Source organism: Danio aesculapii, chromosome 12 (assembly GCF_903798145.1).
Source record: "Danio aesculapii chromosome 12, fDanAes4.1, whole genome shotgun sequence".
Taxonomy (NCBI): domain Eukaryota; kingdom Metazoa; phylum Chordata; class Actinopteri; order Cypriniformes; family Danionidae; genus Danio; species Danio aesculapii.
Window position 1 is genome coordinate 46,630,009 of NC_079446.1, and position 24,097 is coordinate 46,654,105.

The window sequence follows — 24,097 nt, forward strand, 5'->3', positions numbered from 1 at the left end:
TCTGTTTGCTGTCTTTGTGATATTTACACACTGTGGTTAGTCTGAAAACATGTTTCACGGGAAAGAGCTAAAAATGCAAGTGTCTTCAGTGAAAGAAGGAAGGAGTAAAAGCGCTGGGCCTGAAGGTCTTTCTGTGGTTTGTAGACAGAGAGCTGTGGTCTTGGACAGCAGCTTTCACAGGGATGTTGGGAAGCTCTGGAGTTCCTGCCAAAACCCATTCACAATCCAAAGCAGACGAGTGCTGCTTGCATCCTCAGGCAAAACTACTCTGTCCTGAAGAGCCTCTCACTGCGTACATGCAGAAAGGAGACACAGTCTGGTTTAAAGGAACACTCCACTTATTTTAAATAGGCTCATTTTACTGCTCCACTAGAGTTAAACTGTTGAGTTTTGCCATCATTTAATCCCTTCAGCCGATTTCTGGGTCTAGCGGGAGCACTTTTAGCTTAGCTTAGCATAAATCATTGATTTGGATTAGACCATTAGCATCTCGCTCAAAAATTACTAAAGAGTTTCAATAATTTTAACATTATGCATAATATTATTGTGCCTGCTGCAGCCATGGTACGAAGAAAAATATTTATTTCCAGAACATTTACTGTCACTGTTTCTAAAATATTCTGTAAATAATATTACTGTGCCTGCTGCAGCCATGGCATGTAGAGGAATATTTATTTCCAGAACTTTTACTGTCACTGTTTCTCAATGGTGGAACAGTGACGATAAATGTTCTGGAAATTATAGTCATTCATTCATTCACTCATTCATTCATTTATTTTCCTTCAGCTTAGTCTCATTTTCAGAGTTCGCCGCAGCAGAATGAGCCGCCAACTATTCCAGCATATGTTTTATGCAGCGGATGCCCTTCCAGCCGCAACCCAGTATTGGGAAACATCCAATACACTCCGTTTCAAACACACACTCTCATACTTCTGCCAATTTAGTTTATTCAGTTCACTTATATAGCATGTGTTTGGACTTTGGGGTAAACCGGATAACTGCAAAATCTGAATGCTTCGTTTTATTACCAAAAAATGCATCTAAAAATGTATAATGCACTGTAATAAAGTGACAGAGATAATAAGCATTATTTATAAAACATGTCATTTTAGATGACATTTTAGACACTTGCAAACTATTGAAGATCAGTGACGGTAAATGTTCTGGAAATAAATATTCCTCTACGCACCATGGCAGCAGCAGTGACGATAATAATATTTCCAGAACATTTACTGTCACTGTTCCTCAATGGTGGACGAATGTTCATTTTAATAATGAATCTTTTTTTTTAAATTTCAAATAAGTTTTAAATAATTATAATGGTTTCCCAATAGAGGATTACAGCTGGAAGGGCATCCGCTGAGTAAAACCTATGCTGGAATAGTAGTCGGTTTATTCCGCTGTGGCGACCCCTCATAAATATCGAATAAATTGAAATGAATGATTAAATGAATAATTATAATGAATTACTTTATTATTATGAAAAAAAGTATATTTTTGTTTGACTATTAAATTCCTATTGCTGCGTTTACACCAGACATGAATGAAACATTAAACGCGAGTGATATACATGTTAAGTCAATACAAAGACGCGAATAAACAACCTGTGGTGCATTTTGTGCGAATGAGGCGAGAATGTTGCGATTCGCATGAATGTAGCGGCATGAGTTGAGTGTTTTGCATGTTTGACGCACTTAATGCGCAGATTGCTTGAGTTGGAAAATCTAAACTTCAATGGACATTCACGCCGCGTTAACCAATCAGGAGTTTGCTCTTGTAGTGGCGTGATTATGACGTAGTGCCTGTTGTTGCTGCGAGAGGAAACCCTCTTGCTGACACCAGACAACATTTCATTAAACTGGGCTGGGCTCAGTCTAAAGCACTGCTGAAATCTTCCATCATCCAGGTATAGTTTCTGGTGGAGTTTATGAACTCACAGAGCTGGGTGCACTACTGAAAGGATCTAATGGACTCAGACACGGTGCCAAACGAATCTACGCTGTTTTTCAACCTTCCTAAAGCACACCAAGCACAGCTAATCTCTCAGTAAAATCTATGTTAGCCATTTAGCAATGAAGCTAGAGTCACCGAGCGGTGACTCTAAAGTGAATTTCCAAAATAAAAGCACAAACATAAAATATGTGAAAAAATACATTAGATTCAATATGTTACAGCTACTTAATAATAATAAATAATATTAATAATAATAATAATAATAATAAAAGTTATTATTTGTTAAATTTATAATCAATTTCTAAATCTAATTTTTGCTTATTATAGTTATCATCACTAATATTCTCTAATAATTATAACAATTGAGCTGTGAATTTCACGCATGAATGAAACAAGTAAACTCAAAATGTTTACGCATCTATTAAAGGGTGAATAGCACAATTTATTAGCGTGTGCCATGTCTGGTGTGAACACAGCGTTAGAATTTAAATCAGATTTGTCAAATAAATATATCAGAATCATTCATTCATTCATGTTCTTTTCGGCGTAGTCCCTCTATTAATCTGGGGTCGCCACAGCGGAACGAACCGCCAACTTATCCAGCATGTTTTTACGCAGCGGATGTGCTTCCAGCAGCAACCCAATCCCTGGGAAACACACACACTCATTCACACTCATACACCACGGACAACTCAGCCCAATTCACCTATACCACATGTCTTTGGACTGTGGGGGAAACCGGAGCACCCGGAGGAAACCCACACCAACACAGGGAGAACATGTAATCTCCACACAGATACGCCAACTGACCCAGTCGAGGCTCGAACCAGTGACCTTCTTGCTGTGAGGCGACAGCACTACCTACTACGCCACTGCGTCGCCCAGAAGAACCACACTTATCAAAAATTTACAAATTGGAATTGTAAAAAAAAAGTCATTGATATGAGTTTTCGTCATTTAAATTTCTGCATCAAATTGAAAAGTTGGGTAAGACTTTATACTATAAATCATTTATTAAGCATTAGCATCTATAGTGAGTTCATTATGTGTTAAGCTTTAACTCTACATTAATAAACATTGGTAAGCAGTTTTGAACTGCAGCTACAAATGCTGTAATCTTGACCTACAACTACATTTATAATGTGCTTAATAACTGCACTTTCATAATTTGTGACTGGTTGATTTTTCATAATAAACTGAAGTTTTGCATAATTTACAAAGCATTTGTATTTTAAAGTAGTTGGAGTTTTTAAGATCATTCAGAATGAGTTAGTAAATGATTAATGAACTGTTGAAATTAACGTTTGTATATCTTATTATTCAGGCATATAGTAATGGTTACTATGTATGTTAACAAATGCTTTATTAACTTAACTTCATCCAGTCTTGTGACCTAATCTAAAGTGAGGACTATTAATGCTTTATAAATCCCTTATAAATGACAAATAAAGGCTTGGTATCAAATGAAAGATACATCTTTGCAATCTTATCTAAAAAGTAAAATTACTGTAGAGTTTAAACATTGCTGAATAACAGGAGTGTCAAAATACGACATAAAACTGGATAAAACAACAGCAATATAGTAATTTAACAATATAATAAGATGCAATGTTTAAACTGTACAGTAATTTTATTTTACATAAGATTGCAAATATTTATTTTTTATTTGATACAGTTTCAATTGTGTATCTTCAAATGAATAGAAATACTAATGTCATTTATTTTCTTTTTTTCCTGTTTAGAATTTAACTGAGCCTTTAGTTGTCATTTATAAGGGATTTATAAAGCATTAATAGTCCTCACTTTAGATTTGAGTTAATAAAGAAGTTAAGCATTCATTAACATACAAATTAACTAGTAGTATATGCCTGAATAATAACATATGTAAATGTTGATCTGAATAGTTTATTAATCATTTACTAACTCATTCTGAATGATCTTAAAAAACAACAAACAATGCTTAAATAACCAGTTTATAAATAATGCAAAACTTAATTAAGTACAGAAAAATAAATCATTAACAAAGTATGAAAGTACAATTATTAAGCACATTATAAATGTGCTTGTATGTCAAGAATACAGCATTTTTAACTGGAGTTACAAACTGCTTACTAACATTTATTAATGTAGAGTTAATGCTTAAGAGATAATGAATTCACTATTTGCTAATGCTTAATAGATGATTCATAGTGTGTAGTTATTATAAAGTGTTACCCAAAGTTGTTCTGAAATTTTCATCCCAGTTATCATTATATTGTGTTACTTGAGCCATAAAATCTAAAAATATATCAAATATGATTCATGCACAACATAAAACACACATTTATGAAGGAATATGTTGGTCAGTTTTTCACTTTTGCCTAACTGTTGTTTATTAGTAGTATTTCAGCAAAATAAATCTTTAAATTTAAAAACCTGAAACAATTATCAACAAATATCTGAAAATCATCCCTTAAACTATTATGTCGATGATGATCAGTAATTATCTTAATTTAATTCTACAGAACTGTGTGCAAAACATCAGTAAGAAAGAGACATGACTTTATAAATTCTCTGATGTGCTGAAGCCATTCATTCATTTATTCATTTTTCCTTGGCCGATTCTCTGATTTATTAGAGGTCACCACAGCGGAATGAACCATTAACTATTCCAGCATATGTTTTATGTCACCATCAGCACCTGCACAGGACTCAGGTGAGTTAGTCACAGGACAGGATCAGTTCATTAACTTCACCGCTCCATGGTCCCATGATGCACTGGGCTTGGGGAGTGAAGTGAAAATTTCTCCCTAAAATTATTATTATTATTATTATTATTATTATTATTATTATTATTATTATTATTATTATTATTATTATTATTATTAAGTAACTGTAACACATTGAATCTAATTGTATTTTTTTCACATCTTTTATTTTTGTGCTTTTATTTTGTAATTTATATAATAATTTTTAACTCTGGGCTTATATTGTTCAATTTAGCCTATTTGTCTTCTTCTTATTATTATTATATTTATATTTTATTATTATTAGTATATATTATTATATATTTTACTATTATTATTATTATTATTATTATTATTATTATTATTATTATTATGTTTTATGCAGCGGATACCCTTTCAGCCACAACCCAGTACTGGGAAACACCCATACACTCTCACCATACACACACTCATACACTACGGCCAATATAGTTTATTCAATTTCCCTATAGCGCATGTTTTTGGACTGTGGGGGAATCCGGAGCACCCGGAGGAAACCCACACCAACATGGGGAGAACATGCAAACACCACACAGAAAGGCCAAATAACCCAGCTGGGACTCGAACCAGCGACCTTCATGCTATGAGGTGACAGTGCTAACCACTGAGCCACCGTGCTGCCTGTGATGATGCCATTATTTATTGATTTTTTTTTCTGTTGTGTCCTAGATTCACTGCTACTATCATGGTGAGGTGGTGGGTCACCTGGGGTCAGAGGTCACCATCAGCACCTGCACAGGACTCAGGTGAGTTAGTCACAGGACAGGATCAGTTCATTAACTTCACCGCTTCATGGTCCCATGATGCACTGGGCTTGGGGAGTGAAGGAGAAATGCCCGAAGAAAGGACACTTTAATTACGGCGTGTGAAGTTCAGCGTCCTCCAGAGACTCTTTACACTTCCTGTTTTAAGTATGGGAAAACTCTGGGGTGGACGCTTAGGTTTGCATTCATTATCCAAGAAGGGACATTCACATAGTTTCAGAAGTGAAAAGTTGATGCAAAGTGTGATGATGAAAGAGAAACACTGACAAAAATAATGAGGAAGACATGAATTTAATCAGATATTGCTTGTAAATTTGACTAATTTTATAAAGAAACAATATTATTACCTTCTTAATATTAAACTTAACATTAATTTCCTTTTTTCTTATGTTCAAATATAATATTAAGCTTTCATATGCATTCTAGTCCAATCATCCATTTTAAAAGTGTAAAAGTAAATAGTAATAAGGGATTTTAGTAGTAGATTTATATGCTTTTTAGACAATATAGTTAGTTTTCGGTTATCTACACAGTAATGAACTGTGTACTGAACTACTGTTGCAAAGTTCTTTAATATGATTTATTTTTGCTGAAAATCCAGTCTATGTCCAGACTAGTGTCATTATCTAGGCCAGTTTATTTGAATGTTGATTCAATTTATGTTCATAATAATTGTGAATTCAATTTATGTTCATAATAATTGTGATTGGGCCTTAGTGTTGTACAGCTCAATTGTTATAATTATTAGAGAATATTAGTGATGATAACTATAAGAAGCAAAAATTAGATTTAGAAATTGATTATAAATTTAACAAATAATTACTTTTATTATTATTATTATTATTATTATTATTATCATTATTATTATTATTATTATTATTTATTATTATTATTATTATTATTATTATTGAGTAGCTGTAACATATTGAATCTAATGTATTTTTTCACATATTTTATTTTTGTGCTTTTATTTTGGAATTTATATAATAATTTTTAACTCTGCATATATTGTTCAATTTAGCATTTTTTCTTCTTATTATTATTATATTTATATTTCATTATTATTAATAATAATAGATATTTTATTATTATTATTATTATTAGGTAGCTGTAACATATTGAATCTAATGTATTTTTTCACTTTTTTGTGCTTTTATTTTGGAATTTATATAATAATTTTTCACCTAATTCTGGGCTCATATTGTACAATTTAGAATTTTTTCATAAAATTATGATTATTATTATTATTTTTTTTAAGTAGCTGTAACACATTGAATCTAATGTATCTTTTTCACATTTTAATTTTGTGATTTTATTTTGTAATTTAATAATAATTTTGCGTTTTTTCCTCTGAATTCTGAGCTTATATTGTACGATTTTTGAAAAAGTCTCCCTAAAATTATTATTATTATTATTATTATTATTATTTATTATTATTATTATTATTATTATTATTATTATTATTATTATTATTATTATTATTAAGTAACTGTAACACATTGAATCTAATTGTATTTTTTTTACATCTTTTATTTTTGTGCTTTTATTTTGTAATTTTTCCAATAATTTTTAATTCTGGGCTTATATTGTTCAATTTAGCCTATTTGTCGTCTTATTATTATTATATTTATATTTTATTATTATTAGTATATATCATTATATATTTTATTAGTATTATTATTAAGTAACTGTAATACATTGAATCTAATGTATTTTTTCACATCTTTTATTTTTGTGCTTTTATTTTGGAATTTATATAATAATTAAGCTTTTTTTAACCTAATTTTGAGCTTATATTGTACAATTTTCCATTTTTTTCCCTAAAATTATTATTATTATTATTATTATTATTATTATTATTATTATTATTATTATTATTATTATTATTATTATTAAGTAGCTGTATCACATTGAATCTAATGTATCTTTTACCAAGCAAATGCAAAATGTAAAAAAATATACATATTAAAATAAATAAAAAAAATTATAAAATAAAAATAATGAACAATAGATTGCATTTTTTTACAGCCACAAAATCAAATCCACTCCATATTAATCATTTAAAGGAGAGGATGATGGTTAAATATGAACCATATTTGATTCAACAAAGTGACTATTATTGACATTTTAGTAGTTTAAAATAAAATAATGTATAATAAATAATATATAGAGAATAACAGAATGCACTGCAGTTTATTACAAGGTTTTTGTTGCATAATATACAACACCAACCCAGACAATATAGCACTGCAAACTATTACAAATGTTCATAAAGGTCACTTTTTATAACTTTTCAAGGATAAAAGTTGTTGGAAGAAAGATCAACATCCCATAAAGTAATTTAAAAGCAGAAATAAACGGGGAAAATACCAAATAATAACTTGAATCACAAAACACAGATAATTTACAGATATTTTTACAGTGTGAAACATGCAACGCAACCTACATGGAGCAACATATTCAATGTTTTCCAAAAAATAGCCTGATTTACATATTCATATTCAAAGTCAAAGTCAGCTTTATTGTCAATTCGACCACATGTACAGGACATATAGAGAATCGAAATTACGTTACTCTCAGACCCTAGGTGCCTAACATATAATATTAATACAAAAAGTAGAGTTTTTAAGAAAGGATTTACAATAAATACAATTAAACATAAAATGTGATCTAAAAGTATACATAAAAAGTCATCTAAAAATGATTGAGCCTGGGTTGGAAGAAATAGAGCTGTTCTTTAGCTCAGTTCAATGTTGATTCAGTCTAGTTCAATAACAGTGCATAGTAAATCAAATGGAGAATCCAGCTTAATTTAGCTATAAGCGGCACTAGAAGGCGTTTGTTATAATATTCAGTTGTCAGTCTTGTGGCGTTCATCAATTATAAAAGAAATTTGATTCAGCTCTAAAGAAGGACGTGGTTAGAAAAGTGATTGTCCTCTAATAGTTTCTGTCAGAGCATCACCGTAATAACGTTATATTAACTGATTGTGCGCCACAAGAGATGCATAAATCGGATTTTCACACCTCGACTGGGGGAGAATGAGAGGGCTTTGGACATGCAGGATTTATGACAGCGATAAAAAAAATCAAACACGTGTCAGTCCCTGGAGTCACGCCGCTTATTGTTCAGCTCTGTATTTCACCTTGACTCTGTGTTTGTGCTGCAGTAACCTGTCTCTCTCTCTCTCTCTCTCTCTCTCTCTCTCTCTCTCTCTCTCTCTCTCTCTCTCTCTCTGTTTCTCTCTATTTATATATCTCCCAGTCTGTGTCAGTGAATCACATTTTTCTTATGCTCTGCAAGAATTACAACTCGGCAACACTTTACAATAAGGTTGTATTAGTTAATGCGTTTACTAACATGCACAATCAATGAACAATACATTTATTAGAGTATTTGTTCATGTCAGTTAATGAAAATACAATCGTTCGTTGTTAATACATGTTAACTCATGGTTTATTGACTAATGTTAACAAGCATGAATTTGGATTTTTAATAAGGCATTGGTAAATGTATTTGTACTGGTATTGGTATTGATTGCCATTGCATTGGTATATGTATGAATTATGGTTAATAAATGCTGTGCAAGTATCGTTTATAATTAGTTCATGTTAGTAAATGCATTACTTAATGAAACATTATTGTAAAGTGTGACTTACGCACGACTGACACACGGCTTGAGCGTCAATGCTTGACAGAGCGTGTTTGAAGTTAGGGCTGACACGATCGTCATAGTCAATGAAATTAGTCAGTAATCGGCTGTCTGAGCTGGTGTATTTGCATACAGTGATCTGATTGGCTGACGCTTCCATTGGCGCTTGAAAAATTAAGAAAGTCCCAACTTCTGCAGCGAGCAATGCCACTGAAGTGGCGCAGACAGATCCACAAAGCAGTTCGGCATAGCCTGACGTAACTCATTCAAAGTGAATGGGAAGCATTGACATTGACGCCTCGTGTGAATGGAGCATTATAACTTCTGTTACACTTCAATAAATTAGATTAGATTAGATTAGATTCAACTTTATTGTCATTACACATGTACAAGTACAAGGCATCGAAATGCAGTTTCGGTCTAACCAGCAGTGCAATAGCAGCAAGTGCAGGATACAGGTATAAGTTATAAAGTGCAGTTATAGAAAAACTATGGTGATATTTACAGATGGATGTACTATAAACATTATATACAGGTTGTATTAGTTATGAACATATTTACAATAAATGAATATATGTACAGGATACTATTAATAGCAGAAGTGTGCAGATAGATAAACATAATTACAAATGTCCCTGTGAAGTGGGTATGTACAGTTTAAATAAATTAATCAGTGCAATGAATATGTGCAAACTTTAAATGTGCAAATGTTAAACAGTGCAGTGATTGTGAGGAGTATAAGTTAGAGGAGTGTGGGGGGGGTGTATTGGGGGGGCAAAAGAGTCAGTGAGGGGCAGAGTTCAAAAGGGAGACAGCTCTGGGGAAAAAGCTGTTCCTCAGTCTGCTGGTTTTTGTCCGGGGGAGCCTGAAGCGCCTGCCGGAAGGCAGGAGAGGAAACAGTCTGTGAGCAGGGTGAGAGGTGTCCTTAAGAATACTGCGTGCTCGGCGCAGACAGTGTTTCTTCTGGATGTCCTCAATGGTTGGCAGTGTAGTCCCTGTGATGCGTTGGGCAGTTTTCACCACCCGCTGCAGTGCCTTACGCTCAGCAACAGAGCAGCTTCCATACCAGTCTGTGACGCAGTTGGTCAGGATGCTTTCTATTGTGCAGCGGTAGAAGTTCACCAAGACGGCTGATGAAAGCTGGTTCTTCTTAAGTTGCCTCAAGAAGAATAGGCGCTGGTGAGCCTTCTTGACCAGGCTGGAGGTGTTGGTGGTCCAGGAAAGGTCCTTAGAGATGTGGGTCCCCAGGAACTTGAAGGATGAGACAGGCTCAACGGCCATCCCATTAATGTGGATGGGATCATGCGAGCCTGTTCTCAGATCTAATACACTTTAATAGATCAGTGATTTATTATTAGTTTTAATGGGTACAAGTAAGTGCCATTATTTTCCATAGTTCATCCATTTAATAATAAAAAGCAACTTTTTCAATAAAAAAATTACTTTCAGAAGACAATAAATAACCAAAAAGCTCAAAATTAGTCTTTAACTGTAACTGTAACTATATTGTATAGGGCTGCAAAATCTTGAAAAATATGCAATATTTGTAATTAATAATGTTGAGTAGCGTGATAATGATATTTCTTTATTATTTATTGGCTATTTAAAAAAAAAAAAAACTCAGCGGCCACTTAATTAGGTACACCTTACTAGTACCAGGTTTGGACTTGCACCATTTCTGAATGTAAAAGAATGTAAAAGGTTACATTCAGAAATGGTGTAATCCTTCATGGCATAGATTCAACAAGGTACTGGAAATATTCCTCTGAGATTTTGCTCCATATTGACATGATAGCATCACACAGTTACTGCAGATTTGTCGGCTGCACATCCATGATGCAAATCTCCCGTTCCACCACATCCCAAAGATGCTCTATTGGATTAAGTCTGGTGACTGTGGAGGCCATTTGAGGACAGTGAGCTCATTGTCATGTTCAAGAAACCAGTCTGAGATGATTCACGCTTTATGACATGGTGCGTTATTCTTTAGAAGATGAGTACACTGTGGTCATAAAGGGATGGACATGGTCAGTAACAATACTCAGGTAGGCTGTGGTGTTGACACGATGCTCAGTTGGTACTAATGGGCCCAAAGTGTGCCAAGAAAATATCCTCCACACCATTACACCACCACCAGCCTGAATTGCTGAGACAAGGCAGGATGCATCTATGCTTTCGTGATGCTGATGCCAAATTCTGACCCGACCATCCAAATGTCTGTGTGAGTCTGTGTGAATTGTAGCCTCAGTTTTCTGTTCTTAGCTGACAGGAGTGTCACACGGTTTGGTCTTCTGCTGCTGTAGCCCATCCACTTCAAGGTTGGACGTGTTGTGTGTTCAGAGATGCTCTTCTGCAGACATCGGTTGTAACGAGTGCTTATTTGAGTTACTGTTGCCTTTCTATCAGCACAAACCAGTCAGGCCATTCTCCTGACCAGTCTGGCATCAACAATGCATTTGCACCCACAGAACTGCCGCTCACTGGATGTTTTCTCTTTTTCAGACCATTCTCTGTAAACCCCAGAGATAATTGTGCGTGAAAATTCCAGTAGATCAGCAGTTTCTGAAATACTCAGAGCAGCCCGTCTGGTTATAACAACCATGCCACGTTCAAAGTCACTTAAATCACCTTTCTTCCCCATTCTGATGCTCTGTTTGAACTGCAGCAGATCGTCTTGACCATGTCTACATGCCTAAATGCCTTGAGTTGGTGCCATGTGATTGGCTGATTAGAAATTTGTGTGTTAACAAGCAGTTGGACAGGTGTATCTAATAAAGTGGCCGGTTAGTGTATCCCTCTCCCTCTCTCTCTTTGGCTGGCGGACACACACACACATTTGCAGGTCTCCTCTGACAGAAACAATGTCGCTCTGCGCTCGAGCCAAAACAAATTTCTGCTGATTTATTTTGGCAGCGTCTGGTCGAACAGGGTTTCCACGAGGATCTCATGCAATGTAGTTTTGAGACTTCTGGAAAAGCCCAAAGCCCTGGCCGCTCCCCAGCTGAGGAGAATGTCACTTAAATTCAGCGCACCACTCAAAAAGTGTGAGAAAGGTTTGCGGGACGCGGATCCAAAACCCACAGAGCGCTTATATTAGAGCTCGCGGGTAAGATTGATTTAGCCAAATATCCTAGAAAACCAATCATCTGCTGACCAACAGTGGCTTGGATGTTTAACTAAGCTGCTTTCCAAAACGTCACGCTGTCTTATTTTGTGGGGGAAAAAACTCTTCCTCTCTCATTTATGGGCCTATTTGGGTTAATATTGTGAAAGCTTCTGCCGTCTCGTTACTTTTAAAATCTGCAAATCATAAAATATTAGTGCATCTCTGTATTCGAAAGGACACGTTTGGTGAAAAGTGCTGTTGAAATAAGTGCATATATTACATATTAATAAGCATTTATGAAAACTGAAAGCACTGTAATTGTTGTAGAATTGAAAGGAAGTAGTTGCACAAATTGAATTTCATAGCTGGAGGTTAAAATAAATATCCTGCTTTCTAACTTAAAAGCTTGCAAATGTCATGTTTACATCCTGATTAGCAGGCGTGTATCGCTGCTCAGGTATTTCAGACTGCTTTTTTTCCTCTAAACCAAGAATGAAACATACATTTTGTGGTACATTTGGGCCATCAAACATAAATATCTTGTTGTCTTGTTATTTTTAAATTATTTATTTGTGCTACATTTTAAATATTGTTTTTGTTGAGTATTGCACTAATGATGGCAGCACGGTGGCTTAGGGGTTAGCACTGTAGCCTCACAGCAAGAAGGTCACTGGATGCAATCCCGGCTGGTCCAGTTGGCATTTCTGTGTGGAGGTTGCATGTCGTCCTCGTGTTGGTGTGGGTTTCCTCTGGGTGCTCCTGTTTCCCCCACAGTCCAAACACATGCACTATAGATGAATTGAAAAAATTAAATTGGCCGTTGTGTATGTGTGTGTATGCAAGAATGTATGGGTGTTTCCCAGTGTTGGGTGGAAGGGCGAATGAGAGTGAATGACAGTGTGTGAGTCTTTCCTAGTACTGGGTTGCAGCTGGAATGGCATCCCCTGAGTAAAACATATTCTGGAACAGTTGGCGGTTCATTCCGCTGTGGCGACCCCTCATATGTAATAAATGTAATAAAAATGAATGAATGAATGAATGCTCTAATAATATAATGATATTTATGTTATGTACATTAGTTATTTTAAAAGATTTATGCAATGATCATGCTAAAATAATAAAAAGTAATAGATTTCTGATTTAATTAAATCTAATTAATGCAACAACAAATGCTGTCAAGCTGCAAATTTAGACTTTAAAGCACTATGAGTGAAAACCTGAATCTTATTGGCTGTTGATAAGGAGAAAGAATGAGAAAGAACCAAATCTCCTACCACGGCTATGCTGATGACACTCAGATCTACTTAGCCTTACTGCCTAATGACTACAGCCCCATTGACACCCTCTGCCAATGCATTGATGAAATTAACAGTTGGATGTGCCAAAAGTTTCTTCAGTTAAATAAAGAGAAAACTGAAGTCATTGCGTTTGGGAACAGAGATGAGGTTTTCAAGGTGAATGCGTACCTTGGCTCTAAGGGTCAAACAACAAAAAATAAGGTCAAGAATCTTGGTGTGACTCTGGAGTCAGATCTGAGTTTCAGTTGTTATGTCAAAGTAGTAACTGTATCAGCATACTATCATCTCAAAAACATTGCACGAATTAGATGCTTTGTTTACAGTGAAGACTTAGAGAAGCTTGTTCATGCTTTTATCAGCAGCAGAGTGGATTACTGTAACAGCCTCCTCACTGGCCTTCCCAAAAAGACAGTCAGACAGTTGCAGCTCATCCAGAATGCTGCGGCCAGGATTCTGACCAGAAGCAGAAAGTCAGAGCACATCATGCCTGTCCTCAGGTATTTACACTGCCTCCCAGTTACATTCAGAATAGATTTTAAAGTATTATTACTGGTCTATAAAACACTAAATGGCCTAGGATCTCAATACATTACAGATACGCTCACTCAATACAAACCTAACAGATCACTCAGATCTTTATGATGATATAAACTAGAAATTCCAAGAGTTCAGTCAAAGCAGGGTGAATCTGCTTTTAGCTACTAACAGCGCCCCTCGCTGCTGGAATCAGCTTCCAGAAATGATCAGATGTGCTCCAACATTAGGTACAGTCAAATCAAGACTGAAAGCCCATCTGTTTAGCTGTGCCTTTACTGAATGAGCACTGTGCTATGTCCGACAGATCGCACTATTATGTCTTTCTTTTCTTTATCATTCTTTTATAACCTGTTTAACACATTTTAATCTGTTTTATCTGTGTTTTTATAAGTTTTATTATTTGTTTTTTATTTTCTTATACTTGATATTTTTATTTTCTATATACCTTGATATTTTTCCCTTTTCACTGTTCCCGCCATTAGTCTAAGTTCTGAGGCTCCAGCCAATAACAAAACAGCACCTGTCGGAAAGGAGGATATAAAGATACCACATCTGATTGGTCAAATTTAGATGACTTACTCAAGAAGCATAAAAATGAAATGAGCCTTTTTCATTGTTTTGTGTATTTTTTTTCTGATGCTTATTTTGAAGTCTGTGGATTTTAAGGTTATATTTTCTAAGTTTGGTTTAATTTTTTTATTTTAAGTTTGCAGAAAACAAAAGAAAAAAAAATAAAGCAACTGGGGGCGTAGTAGCTGAAAGCTGATTCACCCTGCTTTGACTGAACCTTTGTTCAAACCTTTCTAGTTTGATTAATCCTAATGATCTGAGTGATCTGTTCACATTCAGTGAGCATATCTGTAATGTATTGAGGTCCTAGGCCATTTAGTGATTAACAGACAAGTAACAATCAATTCTGGATGTAACTGGGAGCCAGTGTAAAGACCTGAGGACCGGTGTGATGTGCTCTGATTTTCCAGCCTGAGTTCAGTCGTCACCTAACCCCACCCCTAAACCCAACCGTCAATGGGGGATGAGCAAATCGTACGAAAATGTACGAATTAGATTGTACGAATTCATACGAATTAGCCACTAAATCAAAAAGTTACGAATTGCCGTGAGATTGTGTTGGATTTTCTGGTTCTGGTCAGAATCCTGGCAGCAGCGTTCTGGATGAGCTGCAACTATCTGACTGTCTTTTTGGGAAGGCCGGTGAGGAGTTCATTACAGTAATCCACCTTGATGCTGATAAAAGCATGAACAAGTTCTCACTGGAAACAAAGCATCTAATTCTTGCAATGTTTTTCAGATGATAGTATGCTGATTTAATTACTGCTTTGACATGACTACTGAAGCTCATATCTGACTCCAGAATCACACCAAGATTCTTGACCTTATTTTTAGTTTTTTTGACCCTTAGAGCCAAGGTACGGAATCACCTTGAGAACCTCATCTCTTTTCTCTTATTAGACCAGTAATAGCTGTGGCAGACAAAGCAGACATCCAAAACATGCAGTGTTGCTGGTCCTCCAGAAATGTGGTTGAGAAACTGCATTAAACAATAACTAAATGCACTACAGAATGTTACGTTTGCACACACATGCACAAACTGCATGTAAACGCATCAACCTTTCACAGTGTAATACTCACTACTCTTGAGTACTTGTAACTCATACTAAACTCTGTTTACAACAGATACTTTTACTGTAATGGTACTTTTACTTGAGTCAGATCTTTCCACCACCGCTTATAATACATGCACAAATTCATCTTCACAAATGTCATCTTGTCCTACAGAGGCCTGATTTCACTTGAAGATGAAGTGTATGTCCTGGAGCCGATGCATGAGGGAAACACTCACCGTCTGTACAGAGGACAACATCTAAAACTCACCCAGGGAACTTGTGGACACGGTCATAATATTTCACAGCCTGCAGAGATGTTCAACACTACAGTCTTCAGCTCTCACAGCGCTCGGGTGAGCTCAGATTGACACACAGCACCCAGTATTCCTGTTTAAGGGGTCATGAACTGAGAAATTTTTAAAAAGTGGATATATTGATAAATAAGAGATCAGTGTATTATTAAAACACCCTGTAAATTTCAGAACTCAACATGTTAGTCTAAAATAACTAACTCTTGTTAGCACAGAAGATCAACTTGACAAGGATTAATCTGTTACACACAGTTTACAGGCACAATCCATAGGCGTAAAGTATTTTGTATTGTAAATATTGGTCTCTGTAAACCAACTTAAAAGAGCATTACTAATCATAATATCTGTCTTAATACAAATGTTTTTACTTTATGCCTGTAAACCATATAAAGCTGTACACATACACACACACTTGTATACAAAGTTTACAAAGAAACTTCATAGGCGTAAAGTATTTTATTCTGTAAATATGTCTCTGTAATCCTCCTTAACAGAGTACTACTAAGTCATCATACCCTTGTCTTTATACAACTTTTTACAGCTACTGTGTCCCTGTAAGCCACATATACCTGTACACACACAGGAAGACTTGTATACATAGTTTACAGGGACACTCCATGGGTGTAATGTGTTTTATACTGTATATATGAATATATATATATATATATATATATATATATATATATATATATATATATATATATATATATATATATATATATATATATATATATATATATATATATATATATATATATATATATATATATGTATATGTATGTATATATATATATATATATATATATATATATATATATATATATATATATATGTATGTATATATATGTATATATATATATATATGAATATATGTATATATATATATGTATATATATATATATATATATATATATATATATATATATATATATATATATATATATATGAATATATATATATGTACTTAATAGTACTAATAGGTCATCATACCCATGTCTTTATACAACTTTGTGTCCCTGTACACACACACACACACACACACACACACACACACACAGACTTGTATACATAGTTTGCAGAGATACTCCATAGGCTTACTGTTTTATACTGTAAATATGTGTCCCTGTTAACCACCTTAATAGAGTACTACTAAGTCATCATACCCATGTCTTTATAAAACTGTGTCCCTGTAAACCACATAAACCTGTATACACACACTTGTATACATAGCTTACAGGGGCACTTCATAGGTGTACTGTATTTTATTCTGTAAACATGTGTCCCTGTAAACCACATTTCTAGAGTACTACTAAGTCATACCCATGTCTATACACAACTGTGTGTCCCTGTAAACCACATAAACCTGTACACACACACACACATACACACACACTCACTCACACTTTTATGCATAGTTTACAGGGACACTCCATAGGCTTAGTTTTTCTACTGTAAATATGTGTCTTTGTAAACCACCTTAATAGAGTACTACTAGGTCATCATGCCCATGTCTTTTACAGTACAAGTTTGTGTCCATGTAAACCACTTAAACCTGTACACACACACACACACTTGGATACATAGTTTACAGGGAAACTCAATAGATGTAAAATATTTTGTACTGTAAATATGTGTCTCTGTAAACCACCTTAATAGAGTACTACTAAGTCATCATACCATGTCTTCATACAACTTTGTGTCCCTGTAAACCACATAAACCTGTACACATGTATGGTTTACAGGGACACTCCATAGACTTAGTTTTTTATACTGTAAATATGTGTCTCTGTAAACTACCTTAAAAATATTACTTGTCTCTTCGGTATTAGAGAAAAGGATGAAGACTCAAGTGCAGAAATAAGTTATGGGATTTTATTAATAGTAAAATAAAATAATCAACAAAATAAACTACCTGAGGGGGGAGACATTAAACTTTAAACAAACAAACTTTACTGGGCAGGCTGGCAGGGATCAGGGCTGCACAGACAGGTTAAGGCTACAAACGACAACGAACTGGCACAGGACAGCAGACATGAGGAGACTATAAGCAGAAATAATTAACACGCAAACAGGTGAACATGATAAACTAATAATGGGTTAACAAGGAGGGTGGAACTAAACAATAGACGGGAGAGCACATGACACAAGAAAACTCTACAAGCCATGTGCTCACGTAAAGCGGGACAAGAACACGCAGCCAATGAGAGAACTCATTAACTGTGTGTTCACATGAAGCACAACGCTAAAAGCACACCACCAAAGCACGCGGCCACAATGTAAATACCAAGCCACGTGCTTAGACAACACACACATAAACAGACGCAAGACACAAGCACACGATAAATGAAAACACCTTACCGCATGCTCACACATGCAACGCACATGTTAAATCTTCACCGAAACCAACCAGACTGAGACGCTGAGATGCTTAGCATAAAACAGCGCGATGCCAACAGAACAAACACAAACACAAGTACAAGAGCGCGTGCGTCTCAAGCACACCCAGACTTCGTGTGCCCGCATCAAGTGAGAATGCACATGGCCTGAGCGCGCTCGCGACGGCACTCATACAGAGACACACAATGACAAAAAAGGAGTACTCGACCTGAGAAAACTCAAACCGTGCACAACATATAGGACAAGACAGAACAAGTGTCTGGACTTGCTTTGTTTACCAAAAAAAGTGAATCTAATTGGATTTGCATTTTAAACATTAAATACAAGTTAAAAAGATATTATTTTTTATTTCACATATTAAGGTTTTAGTTGTTATACTCCCAAAATAATTCCGCAGAAATCCACAGATTTTTACCAAAATTCTCAGCAAAAAACGTCCGCAGATTCCATCTGGCCCTAGCCATGGGGTCCAAAAAATGTGTGTTGGAACATATGGTCTCCATAACGTTAGGAATGCAAGTTACACACACTGTTATGACCTCTAGGGGTTGAGCCGTAACAGAAACTGGTTTTGTTATTGCGAGTGAGAAAATATGGATGAATGAATCAGTTGTATAAAGAATATGTCGAACCAGAGAAATACGGCAAAAGTGAAAGTATTTATTGGTTTGTTTGGGAATCTCTTCAAGGACAGACAAGACCAAAATAATAAACAAAACACCTTTTGTTAAAGAACTGAATTCCCTAGAACACAAATAAAAGGAAATAAAAATAATTTTACTTACCTTAGTCCCTAAAACCGGCGGTTCATTCCGCTGTGGTGACCCCAGATTAATAAAGGGACTAACCCGAAAAGAAAATGAATGAATGAATAGTCCCTAAAACCACCAATACTAACGGATACAAAGTCAAAGTCCCCTACTTCCCTTAAAGTTATCCAAAACGCAAAATCCAGAACCACAAATGTTATCCTAACGCTTTAAACACGTGGTTAAAACAGGGAAATCTCAGAACAGTAATGTAAAACAACAAATATAACAACTTTCTAATTGAAAACGCTCTCTCAATGAAACTCTAATTAAACAAATAAGGAACAACGCAGAATATGAGCAAACAATCCCAATTCAAACAACGAAGATGCCACAAACTGGGATTGGAGTGAAGGTTTGTTGGGCCTTTATTACTATAATTATTATTATTATGCAAGACAGACCATTTACACAGACATTTGGAGGACATTTAAAGCTGGATCATGCTTGTGGACCAATCACCATCCATGTGATTATCACTGGCCACGCCCATCAAGTACGAGATAGAGAAAAGAGAACAAAAACAAATAACCACAGAAATCATAATGATAAAAAACATACAGGTTATAAAACACAAAAACACTGTAGCCTGTAGGTTTTCTCAGCTCAATAGATGTCACGGCACAGCACTATCATCTCTCTTCATTCAATTATACTCTTATCGGCCTCCTCCTTTAAATCCGCAGAGCAGGTTAAAGCACCAAGGTAGATTATATGACCGGTTGTATGACCCTGATTGCTCTCCACATTCAAACCTGACACAGATGAGTCCAGCCTTTTAATCCCATTCACAGAAAAACAGCCACTGGAAACAATACAAGAGCGTTTGCATTGAGCGCGAGAGGAGCATTGCTGAATGCTTGATGAAGACCACGGACACCTTCATGAACAAAGATGGCATGAACTTGGCTGACCCAAACTTCCCTTTATAGATTGGGGATTCACTATAGTTTTCATTTACATTTATTTATTTTGCAGATGCTTTTTATCTAAAGCGACTTGCAAATGAGGATAAAAGAAGAGCTTCAAAACATCAGAGAGTAGCAGTGTAGTTCAATTTTTAAGCATACGTTTTCATGAGTCGTAACACAATTCTTTCACAGTCCAGTGTTGGATTAGGGTTTTATTTGAGCTTTGAAGACAGCTAGTAGACATTCAATTTACATGCAAATCTAACAGGTCCTTGTAATATTTAATTGGTCCTTGTAATATTTAATTGGTCCTTGTAAAGCAGGCAGTGTCACCATTGTTAAAAAACCAAAAAATGACCAATTAAAGTGTTATTTGAACATATAAAGCTGAGAATTACTTTTCTTCTGTCTGCACGCTTGATGACTTTATGTTGATGTCTTAACATTATCGATCTCTTTTAACAAAAAATAGAAAAGTAAACCAATATTATACAGCAAACTCACTTTCAGATTAAAAAATCCTTTATTTTGGCTTATTTAATGTATTGTTTTATTCTAAAATAAATCACATAATGGAAAGAAATAAGAAAATAGTTATTAGAGTGCACACTTGATAACTTATCATGTAGAAGGTATATTTTTAGATGTTTTACTAATCAAAAAATCCTCCTTGGTGAGCATAAGAGACTTTTAAAAACATTTTTGATGTACTTTTAAAACACTTTCGACCTCACTTGCTTATTACAGAGATTTGAATGGGATTCAGTACTAGGATTGTGTAATAAATTATAATATTAATAGTTGCACTAAAGGTAATGCCTTTAATTCTTTGTCAAAAAGTACTTTTAATATGTAATATAATCTAATTACAAGTACTTTGTCTGATAATGTAATCTAGATGAAACATAATCAGTTGATGCCCAGCATTGTCTGTATTATATATTTATTTAAAATACAGTTTTGCATATGTGAAGTGACAGTTCACCCAAATATAAATATTGTCAACATTTACTCTCTCTCCAAATCAAACCTGCAGTGTAAAAGGAGTTTATTTACTTTAAAACGTTAATTTTACTTAAAAATCCCAAAACCTGTTGACTTAACCTTTATAATTGCACATAGTTTGTTTATTTAGTAATATAAGGCAACAGGTTGACTATCTTTCTTTAGGTTTTATGTTTGAACTGTTGAACCCAAAGTAGATATTTTAAAGAATGTTGGAACCATTGACTTCCATTGTATTTTTATGGATCTATAGATGCTAATGGCTGCGTGTTTCCAGCATTCTTCAAAATATCTTGCTTTGTGTTCAACAGAATGTAGAAACTCATACCAGTTTTGAAACAACTGAGGATGAGTAAATAATGAGTAACTTTTATTTTTGGGTGAACTGTCCCTTTAAAGACAATGCTGACTCTCTCGAGGGTCTTTAACGGTGCCCTTCAGAGGAAGATAACGTTTAAAGTTCATTCATTCATTCATTCATTCATTCATTCATTCATTCATTCATTCATTTTCCTTCGGCTTAGTCCCTTTATTTATCAGGGCTTGCCACAGCAGAATAAATCACCAACTATCCTAGCAAATGTTTTACCCAGCGGATGCCCTTCCCCAACCCAGTACTGGGAAACACCCATACACTCTCACATCTACACACATACACTACGGCCAATTTACTTTATTTAATTCACCTGTAGCGCATGTGTTTGGATTGTGGGGGAAACCTGGGCACCCGGAGGAAACCCACACAAGCACGGGGAGAACATGCAAACTCCACACAGAAATGCCAACTGACCCAGCCAGGACTCAAATCAGCGACCTTCTTGCTGTGAGGCGACACTGCCTGTCTGTGTAAATGGTCTGTTTTGCATAATAATAATACAAGCCTTCACTCCAATCCTAAACCTCACTCCTCTGACCTCTAAAATGTGGTCTAGCGACAGTTGCTGGAGGCCATAGTCTTTAGCCTCCTTTTTAGAGCAACCGACTCCCATGCGGAAGGTCGCCGGTTCGATTCCAGCTCGGAGCGGGTTGGGTGGTGTAGGACCGGTGGGATTACACATGCTGGACTGTGTTTTTTTTTTTAATATTGTTTGTGAGTGATTTTTGTCTGTATGTGTTTGTTGTGTCATGATGCTTTTGCCCTCATTTAATTGCCCCTGGCGGGATTAATAAAGGTGTATATTTTAATCTTTGGGGCAGCACGGTGGCTCAGTGATTAGCAGTGTCTATAATAATACTACTAAATAAAACAACAACAACAACAACAAAGATACATTAAAAAGAAGATCGCTCCCTCTTAATCGTTGTCTGACTTTCTGATCCTGCAGCGTAAAAGAGATGCTCAGAGCAGCACCAAACACGTGGAGCTGATCATCGTCGCAGACAACCGAGAGGTAATACACACACACAGACACACACAGCTATCTTTATAGAGACTTCACATAGTATATCTGTAAAATTCTGTTATTTTAGAAACTTATTTATCTATATTTTATTTCTTAAACATTATATTATTTCAAACTACTAAAATGTCAATAAAAGTCACCTTATGAAACTGTAGAGTTGAATTTAACATCAAAAATGAACAGAGCAGAGATCAACATCCTAGTATGCAATTCACAACTAAACAGAAAACCAACACAGGCTTATTCTGCAAGTGTAGCCCTGTATACATTTCTGGAGATCGCCAATTATGTAGCCAGAAGTACGTATGACTGCATGTCATGTTTAAAATGAACGATACGGGGCGGTGTGATTCAGAGATCTGCATTCCCACGGCTGTACCGCGGGACTCGACCAGATTTCTTGTGGCACGTGAATCAGTTTCAGAATAAAACACGGTAGCGGTCAGTAACTCTGGTATAATTTGAATGGTAGCGGGCGGTCTAACAATATAGCGCTCCTGAGAGAGCAAGCGAGTGAGAGTGCGCATCCGCTGTAGTGCTGTGTGTATATGTGTGTGAATGATAGAGCATGCGCATCCACCCTGGTGCTCTGTGTCGCTTGTTATAGGCTGTCTGGACTCTGCAGCATCCAGCTGGGGGTTTTTAGGGAGGCATATTTAATCGCTATGCATTTAAATTCTTCCTTGGCCCAATATGTACCTGCTGTGTGTATAGAAGTAATACTGAGATGATAAATAAAACACAATGGATAGTTGGCAAATATATTGAGTGGATATGTTTGTAAATCTGACTTTAAAAGAGTCAGCGCCTCACCAGCCACAAGACACACGTTACGCGGTACTCATCTCACATCACAAAGGGGCAAACAAAACTTACTCTTTTGGTAGTACACAATTTTAATGTGAGATTTTGGAAATCAGATCTAAATTTAGCAGGAACGGGAGGGTGCGGAATAAAACCTGGCGGGAACAGGACTAAAAATTCAGTCATGCGCAGATCTCTAGTGTGACGGCGCTCCTTTTCACGATTAACTCTGTATAGACTGCTTTCCCGCTGTTACCAATTTGTTCAGTGGCTCTCCATGTACGTTGGCGGACTTTAGACGAGAAGTGGACCACGACGACAGGGTCGAGTCTGATGAAGAATGATTCCAGAAAGACAAAAACAAGAGCCAGATAAACAAGTAAATAACTGGGTGAGGATGTGGTAAAATCTTAAAACGTGGTAAAAATCAGGCTTTTGAAAATGCTGTCGGTTGGGTTTAGGGAAGTGGGTGAGTGCTTTTTAAAGAGCCCATATTATGGGTTTTTGAAAATGACCGTCCATTTAGTATGTAACACAGCTCTAAGTGAAGTGAAATATCCAGCTAAAGCTTAAATCTGAAAGTGGACAGTGTTTAAAACTATTGATTCATTTATAAAAGAGTCGACTCATAGTGCTTCAAATGAATCTTGATAATGAGTCTTTAGCTGTTTCGGCGTGACGTCGATATGAAACATAAGCCCCGCCCAATTGTTGCACGTGTAAAACCGGGAAAATTGAAACCTGCGGCCCCGCCCAC

The 24,097-nt window shown here is 35.7% G+C and overlaps 1 protein-coding gene across 1 annotated transcript in view; it reads left to right on the forward strand.

The window, feature by feature from the left end:
• The window catches only part of LOC130238984 (disintegrin and metalloproteinase domain-containing protein 12), a 541,789-nt gene extending 525,684 nt beyond the window's left edge, over positions 1-16,105 (forward strand). The window contains exons 5-6 of the mRNA XM_056470105.1: positions 5,388-5,464; positions 15,873-16,105. Coding sequence (XP_056326080.1) covers positions 5,388-5,464; positions 15,873-16,068 — 273 coding nt within the window. The 3' untranslated portion in view covers positions 16,069-16,105. The remainder of the gene's footprint in view (positions 1-5,387; positions 5,465-15,872) is intronic.
• The last annotated feature ends 7,992 nt before the right edge of the window (positions 16,106-24,097 follow it).